The sequence below is a fragment of the Calidris pugnax genome, unplaced genomic scaffold, assembly GCF_001431845.1.
Source record: "Calidris pugnax isolate Ruff unplaced genomic scaffold, ASM143184v1 scaffold44, whole genome shotgun sequence".
In the NCBI taxonomy this organism is placed as follows: domain Eukaryota; kingdom Metazoa; phylum Chordata; class Aves; order Charadriiformes; family Scolopacidae; genus Calidris; species Calidris pugnax.
The window spans coordinates 8,283,430-8,296,371 of NW_015094506.1; the positions used below are offsets into that span (position 1 = coordinate 8,283,430).

Below are 12,942 nucleotides of genomic sequence, written 5' to 3' on the forward strand. Positions count from 1 at the left end.
GCTGAGTCTTTTTTAGAGGTTTTCTGGAAGGAGCTCTGCAGTTTTTAAAGTAAGTTTTTATGAGACTGATTTTGAACTTGGGATTTCCTCCTTAGATCTAGCCTTCAGCAGGTAAGTGCATTGGTCTGAAATTGGGGCCTGACAAAGAATAAGAAAACAGTCTTATGAATAAATAAATAGTCATATGAAAATTGGATAGTAATCTTGAAAGTACTTTACTATCTCACCTGCATTTCTATTCCTAATAATATCTGTATTCATTCAATAATTTTAATACTCCCACCTGGTAGAACTTCATTTTAGGTTTGCTTTTGGGCAGTTGCACAGTTATCAAGCAAATATTTTCAATAATGAATTCCTTTTGTTTTTATTTGGGTCCAGCTTCCTTTTTATTTCTCTGTCTTGCATGTTAACTTGACAAATAATATAGTTGACAGAGCTGGAAAACCTTCCAGAGCATTTTGTCATGGGGCTGGTTTACTCATGATCTCTTTCAGCTCATCTTTGCTTCTTTAGCACTACACAAAAAAAATAGAAGTGCCCATTTTTATATGAAGAAATACATGACAGATTATCCAGGGGACTGTTGCCAGCCATCAAACTTAATATATGACATTTTCAAATCATACATTCTTTTTAAAAAAAAAACGAAAACAAAAAAACCCAAACCCAGCAACTTGCAAAGCATTCTGAAGGTGCATGCTGTTCTCTGCCATTTCCAATTTCATTTTCTCGAATGTCTATTTTATCACAGATTGTATTTGGGTTTGGGGATTTGTTATTTAATCAGGAATAACAGCAAGCTAAGCAAGTGCATTGTAGACTGTGGAAATTAAATCAGGGAGATTTTACTTCCCAGAAACTCTTTAGTTCTTCAGTGTGACATCAATGAAAACAGTTATTTTAGTTTGCTTTTGTGTGTGTTGCAACATGTACTGTTGTGGTTACTATCTGTTTAAGCAACTGCCTACTTTAAGCAACTTCAGAAAAATGAGGAAAATGCAGATGCAGAATAATTGTCTGAACTGAGAACCAGTCACTCTACTGGGGGGGAAAAAAGCACCACTGTTGCATAAATTAATTTCTAATTTATTATTTTTCCTAGAATAACATTCATTAAGGTCTTGGTGTTCCATTGACCTAGCCTGTGTACAAAAGCACAAGAGAATATGTATTTACACAAAAATAACAGTAATGAAACTGAAGTTTAGCACGTTCATCGTTCCACCTTTTTCTGTTTTTTATAAATGTAGTCATGAAGGTGGGACGAGAAGTTTTAAGGAGCAAAAGCACAAAAATGTTAGAACATTGCTTTTTAGACTATTAGTTTTAACTACATTTTTGAGATTGCATTCTCTTTTCTCATGTACTATCTCTGTGCCACAAGCAGAATATTTGGTTTTCTTAACAGTATCAGTATACCTACTTATTGTGAACATCCTGAATGTCATGACTAAAAACTCTTAACAAATTTAGAACAAAAGAATACTCTTTCAACACTAATAAGATAATGGAACAGTTACAGAGAAATTTCAAGGAGACGGGGGGGAAAAAGGGCAGTTGCAACTCATTACTCTTAAAATGGGATAGCTTAAGCAGTTTAAAGCAATCATAAAACTGGCCATTATAGTGGTTTTATAATACTTTCAATAAAGGATTGCCTTGCAGCAGTGTTTATAAATGATTACAAGGTTGCAACATGAAAAATTAGAAAGGCTTTAATGAAAAATGAAGTAGCAAGTATATTTCTGATTAGAATAAACACCCTTAATTCAGGACTTTAAGTGTGTGTGTGTGTCTTTTAAATTGCAGAATACATGGAAACAGGAAATGCAAGTATTTCAGATGAACGCCCGCTGGAATGCACAGAACATCAGTCTTGCGTTTTGTCCTCAGAAGTTCCTCCGTCTCCAAAGGCTAAAAGTAAATACATGTACTCTGTGAATACAGAAGCTGTAAAGAACTTTTCTTTAATATTAAAATTATGTTACTAATACAGTAATACAAACATACAAAATGAAAAAGAAAAATTAAGAAAGTTATTGATATTGAGAAGCCTATGTTGACTATGTACACTGTAATGCATGTCATATACGAAAGCACAGAACTGTATTCTCAGAAAGGACAAGTCACGGATGGATTACAACATATTACATTATTTGATCTTAAATCTTTTTATCTGACCATACACATTTCATAATCAAGTAAAGCAAAAGGGTACTAGATATGTTGAAATACTCTGCTGGCATTGTTCACGTTCCAGTTAAATACTGAATTTAGTTAATCTTTCCCAGTGAGTAGCTCTTCCAATTGTGTTACATTTGGATGGCTCTTTCAAAGATCATGTGTGTACTGCTCTTCCATTTATCTTCTACCATATCTTTCATATACTGTGACTATCACTGTTGTGCGCATGTGCTTTCCCCTTGTGTTTTGATTCACCCTTTACATGCCACAGCCACTTAAATAGGGCATTTCCTGAGCGTGGTCATTCTGCTCTTCCGTGAAAATCGTCCTCCTGTAGAACCAAAGGTGACTTCTGCAGTCATCCAAAGTAAATGTAGTTGACTGCTGGCAAATACCTAAGCCTCTCTTCTTTGTTTTTGTTGTGAGTGTATGGTTTTGGTTTTGTGGGGATTTTTTTCTGTTGTGGTTTTTATTATTGTTTTGGTTTTTTAAACATCTTTACAGGGACAGTTTTCATTCATGAGAAAACTAAGCTTACTGCTGCATGCCAGATTATGATCTTCATGGTGATAGTAAACAAATGCTCTAGTTCCATTCATGTTTCCCATTGGGGTGCTTAGCAGACATATGGTGTATGAAGATAAATAGTTCCTTTGAGATTAGTAGAATCATGAAGTCAACTACCCTATGCAATAGAAATGTCTGTCCTGAAATTAAGTAGTAAATTTTTTTAAAATATGTTTTACTTCTTAATGATACGGTCATGATCTCACATTCACTTTCAAGGTATAAATACTGTAAAACATGCTAGTTGGCTTTTGCTTGTCTATTGTGTAATGTGATTCTAAAGGAAAGAAATTGTACTTGATTGTGCTTCCCATCTGTCTGTCTTCTGTTTGTTGGCAATCTAATTTCAAATAATCTAAACAAAATTTGGAAGAGAGATAGAAGTATCAATTACTTTTGTGTAACTTCCATGAAAATAGGTAGGTAGATAGAAGAGAGAGACCTTAATTAGTACCTGCCCTGAAAGAAATAGTCAAAATTTGTCTTTTATGTATTCTGGCAATGTGTAAGTGTACACTTACAGGTCAGTCAGCACCCTTGTAGTTCCAGTTTTGTCACACAGAATTCATTCTTTCCCAGTAAGAAATACTGCAGGTGGGAGAACATGGGATTGGATACGTGAACATAATTCTGTAGGAAACAGTAGTCCTGTTTCTTTTTAGGGCACTGTATCATGATTTTAGAATAGTTCTTAATATTTAGGTATTTTCACTTCAATTTTCATTTATTCTAATATAAATCTGAAATAATATTAATTTTCTAATTAAAAAGCAGCATATAAATAAACTAAATGATATCTTTGTTTAATTTAGAAGTTTCCTGCAAGCATTCTATTGATTAAGAGTAACAAGAGTTTTGAATACAAAATTTCTTGTTACTTAGATGTCAAAAAGCAATTAGATTTTTTTAATTAACAACTTCTGTTCTTGCCTCTGAAAATTTCAGTCATAACTGGCCATAGTTGTAATTTAAATTTTTTTTAAAAATATCTACATTTATGTAGCATAGAAAATACTGACTATGAAGGAAAATAACACAAAACCAACTTTAAACCTAGCAGATATAATCTCGGGGGCTTCTTTAGTTACATAAATGTACATATGCGTGTTGTATTTATGCTGAGCTTAATATACTCACTCTGTTTTTCCTTTTCAGCATTTTATTCTGAAAGATGGAGTAAAATGGAGTTATCTCTGTATTTATCAAGTTTAAGTACTGTTTCCAGCAATATGACTCTTGTAAATCTAGTCAAGAGAAGGGGTTTCTTATTTGCCCCTGGAAAAACTTGGCTTTCACTCATATTTTTATTGCTATTGCTAAAGGAGCTGTGTAACATGTATGCACTAGATGATCAGAACCTAACTCAATTGTTCATAACAAGTAGCTTTTTACTCTTGGAGGTCTTGCTGCTGCCAGTAGGCTATTTGCAGAAAAGTTAGCACTCAGTGTGATTCTAATACTTATGACTAGTAGTGTTTCTAATAGTTGCCCTCAAGTTAGTATAGATCTATGAAATCCATTTTCTTACTGTTTTGGTAGATTTCTTAACTAAAGTTGTCTGATAAATAAAGGAGAAAACATGAAACACAATGCAGAATGCACTAAACATGGGTTTCTGACTGATTGCTGCAGGGAGGCATGTTTTAAACTTGTGAGTTTTGCCCGGTATATCCTTCCTCCATTCCACTTAGCCCTGGGAAAGTGAGCAAGCAATAATTTTTTATAAAACGTCGCTACTCTGGTGGAACAGATTTGCATTCTTGGAAACACAGTTCCAACCTCCTTACAGTTTATGGAACCTACGCAGTGTATTATCACAGCAGCAAACATGAACCCAATGCAGAGTATGGGACACTGATTTTGTATGTTTGTGAAAATTTTCCTTTCTGGGATTAATTTTATGTTCTTGGATGGTTGCTATTTCTAGCCAATTTTCAGTATTAGAGAACAGAGAAAGTGTATATAAAAGTATATATTGTAATTCATCCTAATTAAATGCAAGCTATAGGGGAATGCAGAAGTGCATAGACTATCTACTGTGATACCCATAGAATGAGGTGCCATTATTTTTGAGGGGAGAAATGTGCATGAAGATCACTGTTTAGATGGTAAAGCATGGAATATTACAGATCCTCACTAGAATTTAAAAAATGTGCATTTCCTTTTAGTCATAAATAACACCTGGTATTCCAATTATTGACTAATGGTGTGTCTGTTTTTAAAGGTGAAGCTGTGACTGGAGAATTATCAAAGCTCTTAGATGAAATCAAATTGTGCCAAGAAAAGGAATACTCTTTTGAAGATCTGTCTCATACAATATCAGAACATTATCTGGACAATTTTAGTAAAGTATCAGAGGAAGAACTTATGACCAGTGGAAGCCAAACCAAGCTTAATGTAGTAAGTAAGATGGGATACAAAGACAATACATTCAGTTATATCTGCTTTACTTATGGCACATTCAAGAAAGAAAAAGGTACAAGAGTGAGAGTAGTACAAGTCAAACATTATAATAGAAAAAAATAATATGGCATGCACTCCTTACTGATTTGATGTTCCCCTTATTTCACAAAGATACTGCTTATCACACCTCAGAATGGATTTTTATGACACCACTGATATGACCAGAAGTTCAGGTTACTTGTTCTTTTGAGCATGGGGAATGCAAGGAAGAGTTTTTTGAAAAATCAATTGAAATCGTTGTACTCAGTACTATACCAAAGATTAAATACTTGCAGAATCTGATCAGAAGTGCCCCCTAAAAGAAGCAGCTAAATGTCTTCAGGTAGATTCTTATACATTTTATCATTATATAGCTTTCCCAGTAGCCTAATTGTATTAAAAAGTGAGTTTCTAATACTGAAAATCATTGTCGTTGTGGTACTTCAGCAATTTCCAACTACAGTTTAAAATATGACTTCATTACTACTAATCCTGTGAATGAAGTGCTTTAGGATTAATTTTTTTCTTTACAGTGTAACAAGGCTTTTTTTTTTTTAAATTGAATTCTCTTCCTCAGTAAGTAAGTAAATGGAATTGCCCAGGGAATAAAGCACGGAACAGAGGGGAAAATGCCAAGTCCTACATTTCAATTAATGTTATTGTAGGTTAAGAAAAATTATGCTCTCATATGGGGCTGAAAAACATGGCAAGTTAAGGACTTTTATATTCTAGAGGATTTATTATAATATATGTAGACAGAATGAGATTTTAAAAGATGGTTAGCTGCCCCGAAATACAGTAGATACTTTTGTAAAGCCCTTCTAGATGTTTGAATGATTAGATATGTGACCCATATTGAAGTCAGTCTGAACATGGTACTGATCCCATTTAAGCATTATTATACATCTTTCTAGCGTCTCTGTATTTAGGTGCTAACTGCTATTTAAATCTGCTCAGCTGCTGTTTTGCAGAAAATTTAATCCATATAATTGTCTACTCTGAAATTTTTACAGACCTAAATGAAATACAATATGAATAAGAAGTATTCAGACACTAAATCTGTAATTTACATGCAGCAAGAAAATACAAACGTAAATTAGGCAATACATTTTCTTGAGATTCTGTTTATTTGTATATTGAGCTAGATGTGAAAACGAATCTTCAAAAATGGGGACTGTTTAAACCATGTTGTGGCTCTCTCCTAGTGCACCCAGATTCTCTTTCAAAGAAAACTAGGATCGGGACGGTGGGTGCACACTCCAAACACGAAGTCAGGATGCAGGGCAGAGCACAGCACATCTTCCCCTAAACACAACTATACAGGCCTATATGGAGAGGACTTCACTGTGATGCAGGATTTTCCTGTTTGATCCAAAACATCCATTTCAAGTATTTTAAGGTCACTCAGTCTGTTCAGTTCCTACCCAGCTGCCTTGCATCAAAAAAAGGAAGATGCTCCCCGTTTTGACACACTGTCTTTTAGTTTTGGGGTCATGCTGCCTTATCTTGGTGTGTAGAGTAATCAGGAAGAAGTACTAAGATGAAGAGGTACGTTTGTTGAAAAGGTGAATGCTGCAAAACCACTCTGGGGGCAGGACCAGCAAGCATGGTGGTGGAAGAAGTGTGATGGTAGTGTGATGACTGAAGAAACTTAATGAATATTTATCTACAAGAATGTGGAGATACAGAGAGGAAGAAAGAGTGGAGACATATATAGACATGTGGAGTCAAAAATAGTTTCCTTAGATATATATTAAAGGAGAGAAAGATTCTTACAGCTTTTTCTCACTTTAGTTTTCTCCTCCCTGGGAAGCTTCTGTAAAAATCTCAGTAGAGTAAGTGAGGACTTTGCTGTTATTCATTATTGACTGTGCCAGCATCAGCTCTGAAGAGTTGCAGAAATCCTGTGTCTGGTAATGCATCAAGGGAAGCCATTTCCTGGACAAATGCTGTTTCCAGAGATGATGACTGGTGCAGGCTTTTCAACTTCCCCTGTAGTCCAGCGATATGAACAGGTTCCAAAACCCAAGTCATGACACTTTGTGACTGTTGGGGAGAATTAGCAAAGGAACTGGCTGCTAGGAGACATCTGCACCCTTTGCATCATGCTATTGTTCAGAGAAATAGGAGGCCAAGACTGGGGAGTTCCTATTTTGGAACAGTAGCTTGTGGGTCAAAAACTTAGTAAGCTGGAGCAAGTAGCATCAGGAACCACCTTCTGACACTAGCATGGGCATGTGAAAGAGAAAGCATCAGGAAACAGAGTGTGTTTCAAAGCGCTTTTTAAAAGTTTTTTTAATATTTTTTTTTTTTTAACGACTGGATCTTTTGAAGAGAGTGAAGTCATCTGCAGGACTGCTCTAGCTAAATAAGGTTTAGATTGATTCAGGACTGTAGAAAGGAGTGTCTGACTATCTAGGATCCACAGCCTGGAATTCTTTCCTAAATCTAAGTGCCAACCTCTTAATTTGAAAGAGCAGGGGTCACTGTTTTTGTTTAGTGTGAGGGTAGTGGGGGTTCTTGCTTTTTGATGCAATAACTTAACTATAGAAGACTTCATCTGGAAAGAGGAAGAGAGGATTTCAGTTCTCTATGGCATAAGGGTGGGTTTTAACCTCATATTTATAGTCTTCCAAATAAAAAGACTGAGCATCAGCCTGTTGATCACCTCCAGTATTCTTTCTGGATTTTATAACCACTGGAAAAATACCAGTGGAATCCTGAGAGCAGGACTTAGGACTCCCTATGCATGAGCAAATTCTGTTCCTTTTCTGGCCTCAGATGTCTTGTATTGTTTGTTGCCAAGTGATACAGCACTTGTAGAATATTACATTTTCTTCTGAAGAAGTTGTGCGTTGGAACTCTCAGGCCAAGGACAGAATTGAATCCATTCTTCTCTTAGCTGAATTATTGGACAATTAGTCATCCAGCCAGTTAGTAGTTGTTCTGGTATGTTTGGGCTAATGGATTTACTACTTTTCAAAATATTTTGCATTGAAGATAATACGCATTTTATTATTTAATATGTTCCTGTTGACCAGGTGTGTGACGTGATGTAAGGCATTAGCAAAACCAGAGGTTTATGTGCTTATAGTATTTTAAAGTCAAGTAGGAAGCAGAGTTTGCACAACTTTGAGGTTAGGTGAAACTGAAAAAGAGCTTTCTGGATGAAAGTTTTGGGTGTAGTTACCTTAATTCTGCTCTGTATTGACTCTGAAGTTTCCTCAAGACATAGAAGAGCTGAATAGCAAAATTGAAAGGCAGAACCTTGAGAAATGGAAGGTGTGAATGAACATCTGGAAGAGGGAGGGTAAAATGGAGCAGTAAGTAAAAGTAAGGAGAATAAGAATAGACACCACAGTGTAGATGTGAATAGGAACAGATCTGGAGATGAGTGAAAAATGTCCCCACAGGACACTTCTCTTCCAAAAGCTTAAAGGGAAACTGTAAATAGTTTAGGGTTCTGGAAAAGCAGACTGTTAGCTTCCTGAATGAGGAAAGCAATTAACAAAGAGGATGAAAACAGTGAATTCTTGTTTGCTGAATAGCACAAAGTCAGATGAGAATAAGTTAATGTGATCTTTTGTTTGTGTGTGTGTATATATATATGTATATACATAGAATAAACTAAAGAAAAGCTAGTTAAAGCTACACTGGAAACTATATAATTTCAGTGCTTGATTTTGCAATTCTGGCTGTGTTACAGTGTGCTTTTGATGTGCTGTCCTGTAAAATATTATTTCTAAGTTTCTTAGTCTATCTTAAACAGTCATTAAAATATGTATATTATGAGATATTGCACAGCAGCTCCCTGTCCATTGTCTCCACAAAATTAAAGTCCAGATTGAACATAATTTTTCAACTGGAAATGTAGGTTATTATGCTACTTCAGAGAGAGCTCCAAAACCTACATTTCCAGTTGAAAAATTATTATGCTACTTCAGAGAGAGCTCCAAAAAGGCATTCATATACTTAGGCATCATTTCAGTTGGAACTGCCCTTTTTTCTCAAAAGCTTGTACACTGGGTAGGGTTGATGGGGGATTCGTGGATTTATTTTTTTAAAATTCCAGTTCCTTTCTGCCTTTTTTCCCCATTTTGGTCATTGTGACTTGAATACATTCTGTAGTTCCCCTGTATATCCAAAGACCTGGAAAGCCCTGATAGCTGCTGCACAGGAAATCTTTACACTTGTGTGTTGTTCAGTGCTGGCATACTACAGATTTTCTATGTTTGCTAAATACAGAACTTTCACTCCAAATAACTAGGATTTGATTGTTCAGCAAGTCAGGAAAGGTATTGTGCTTCAAAACGCATTCCAGAAAACATGAGGTGGAAAAAGATGTAGGAAAATCCTTGGTGGTATCACAGTTTAGTTAATTTAGGCATTTCCTTTTAAAAAATTAAGCTAAGTATGATTGCTAGCCAATTCAGCTTTTGACAAGAGCTTATAGTAGTTTCAGGTTGTGGCTTTTTTTTTTTTTAAAGAGTATAATTTTAAAAATATTTATTTTCCAATAGATGGCAGTCTGGCTCAGTAATTTCAAGAACAAAAGCAGCCATCTTATATGAGTTCTCAAACTTTTTTTCATTTTTATGTTAAAATTATGCATTTTTTACAGAGTTGATAATACAGGCTGTTTAAAAACAAACACCTGTAATTCTTATAAGAGGATAATTTGGACATCATGGTATACATTTAAACTACAAACTAAAATATCAGGGCTAAATATTGAAGTGTATTATAACACAGAGGTTACACATCGTGTGTGTATTCAAACAATCTCTGTGAATTCAAGAGCAAGTAAGAAAATTTAAATAGGTATAACTTGTGAAGTTGAGATCCTGAAAAACTGAGTCAGAAAAACGAACAGAAGAGTCTCAAAGTGTATATTGTAAGGAATCTTCCTGAGCTCCTGCAAGTAAATTGCTTAAATTAACACTACTTTGTCCTTGGAGTACTAACTAACATCATTACCAGCTTCTTGTCAGGTTTGAGGTTCCTGTGTATGTATTCATGTGAAAACAGATTATTCTAGATGTCATATTAAAAACAGAAATGCGCTGTACTTATTGCAACAATAACATGCAAAGTATTTGCTCAATGTTTTTCTTAATTTAAAAGAAATCAGAAAAGAGAAGTATGGGATTTATGTATAAGTAAGAAAAAATTCCTGGGGATAGCAGAGAATGATACGTTTCTTTTTATTTGCTTTGGACAGCCTGTGGTTGCAAAACAACAAATGGGATATTAAGAACTTCTACACTTCCGTAATTGTGTGTGTATGAGTATATACATATTTGCAAGATGTACATGTTGGATACAATACAACTCGATTTTTTTTCCTTTCATAAATTTGATATCTTATTTTAATAATTTTTTTCCTAAAATTGACTTTTAAAAGAGGTTCCTCTTATTCTGTGCCGTAAAGTTTATATTTCCAGTCCTAACTTAAGAATGAATATGAAGAGTGTTCTGTTCCTTTCACTCAGTAACAATGGCTATTCTCCACATTTTTGGAGGTCATGAGAATTTTTGAACTAAAACTACTTTTAAAATAATAAAAATCTGCCATATACACTTAATAAAACTGAAGGTCCAAACAGAAGTATTTTCTTCAAATCAGTCCCTTTAATCTTCTGGGGTAGGTAGTTGCTTGCAACGTTTACTTTTACATTTATGCTATTGTGTTCAGAAGCATAATCCATAAACTTACATTATTGATTTGCAAGTGCAAATGCAGTATCTTAATGTCTTTGGATATGTGACATGAATTTATATTAAAGAAGACACAGTTCCAGAAAGTGCTTTTGTGCTCTTAACAGTAGAGTTATGTTAAAGGATTTTACTTACATTTCTCGTATTTATTCCAGGTAATTAAGTTATAACATGCCCCTGGTTTTCTTTTTTTTTGCTTACACAATAAAACTGAAGATAGTGAAAACACGTAGGATTATAGTGACTGCTCTATGGAGGGATTTCACAGAAGTGGCAGCAGTATATCTGATTAAATTTAATATGGTTATAGAATAGATAATAAAGGCTGGCAGCAGTAATTTAAATTTAAACATGAAAAAATGTTCTGTGTAGTCTCAAGAAAAAGATTTGGATTTCATCACAGGCATATAAATGTCAATTTCGGCTTACTTCTGTCATCCAGAAGGGAAAACTGATACTTACGTACATTGAGAAAGATGTTTTTAAGTCTATTTTTTCCCCTCTTATATTAACGTTGTTGAAAACAATGATGGTACATATTCAAAGGGAAATTCACTTTTTACACTCTTATGTCAGAAAAAAAAAGATTAGTGTATATAAAGGCAGTAAAACTATGATCATGTTTGGTTTCTGTCTAAGGGGAGATTTGAAAGGATAGAATCGTGTGTTTTCGAAAGAAGATGGCTAAGAATGAATGTATTAGACGTAATAAAATTTATTCATGATACCTTATAATTCATTATTTTTTATCTTTAAGGCAAAGAACCAGTATTTTTCATAAAAAACACACATAAAATTATTTTTTTATTATTTTACAAAGTAATATTCACTGGAATTTGTTGAAGAATATTGAGGTAAACAATTTAGTGGCATCATTCAATAAATCTGATTTATGTTTTTTAACATAACATTTAAATAAATAATGGTGGAATGAGATATTTGGTCACTCTTAACCATCATAATATGCTGAAAAAAAATTGTTACCATCTTGGATCAAAAGTGATAGCCTTTAAAAATATGCACTTGCATATAGGCATTATTGAGAGTGAGACAAAATTCCACATGACAATGCTGATGAGCAAGCCAGAACTTTGTACAATGGCTGACTAATGAGTATAGATTAAAAACACATTCAAGAACAATTTTGGTTACTAGTTCATTAGGGAATTGTAAGACAATCAGGCCTGATTGTTTGGGACTCCATGGAGAGAAGCAGATAAATTTTAAATGATTAGCTATAGTAACATTTATTGAATTTGGTAATACTGCTTCACAGTATTTTGCAGGTATTTATGATGCTTTTTAAAAAAAGAAAAGAATAGTACTGATGGTCAATTCCCTTTTTATGATAGTGATAGATAACTTAGGTATTGCCAAATTTTGACATTGCAAGAATTTTGTATTAAATTGCTCTTTAACTCTTAGACCTAGTTCAGTTATGAATCTCATTTTACAAGCATATACTGCCTCTTATTTCTGTGGAAAATAAAAATATGAAGGCCATCTCTCCTAGGATATGTAAACCTTTTTAAGATTCCCTTGTTGCAAAGGTCTACCCACTCTCTGAAGATAAGATTATATAACTTTAAAAATTGTTTTTAAAAGCTACCACCCAACTAAAACCCATCTGTTAGTCCCAGTTTCTAATACACATGGTGGTATTTCCCTCTGAGAAGAACTGTTGCTGTTATTTTTTTCGTTAGATGTTTATAATGTGACATTCAGTACCAAGCATCCACATGGTCAATATAGAATGATATACTTACTATAATCTACTTTACAAAATGATTTCTAAGTTCTATCTAAACATGAGCTGGTCATTGCAAAGAAGCATACTAACTTCATACAAATTTTTGTCCCTTCTGTTAGGTGGTTTACCTAGCCAAGGGAAGTTGAGACATTTTTAATGTATGCTTTCCTAGCCTATGTTCTTTAGTTATTAAAATAGGTCATTTTTTGTATCTATAGGTTATGCTATGCATCAGTACAGTGTTGTAAAGATTTATGTGTTAGAGGGATCCTAACAGC

At 34.2% G+C, this 12,942-nt stretch overlaps 1 protein-coding gene across 1 annotated transcript in view; it reads left to right on the top strand.

Annotated features, from left to right (window-relative positions):
• ANKS1B (ankyrin repeat and sterile alpha motif domain containing 1B) overlaps positions 1 to 12,942 on the top strand; it is a 455,905-nt gene that overhangs the window by 78,966 nt on the left and 363,997 nt on the right. The window contains exons 7-8 of the mRNA XM_014963686.1: positions 1,813 to 1,923; positions 4,979 to 5,154. Coding sequence (XP_014819172.1) covers positions 1,813 to 1,923; positions 4,979 to 5,154 — 287 coding nt within the window. The remainder of the gene's footprint in view (positions 1 to 1,812; positions 1,924 to 4,978; positions 5,155 to 12,942) is intronic.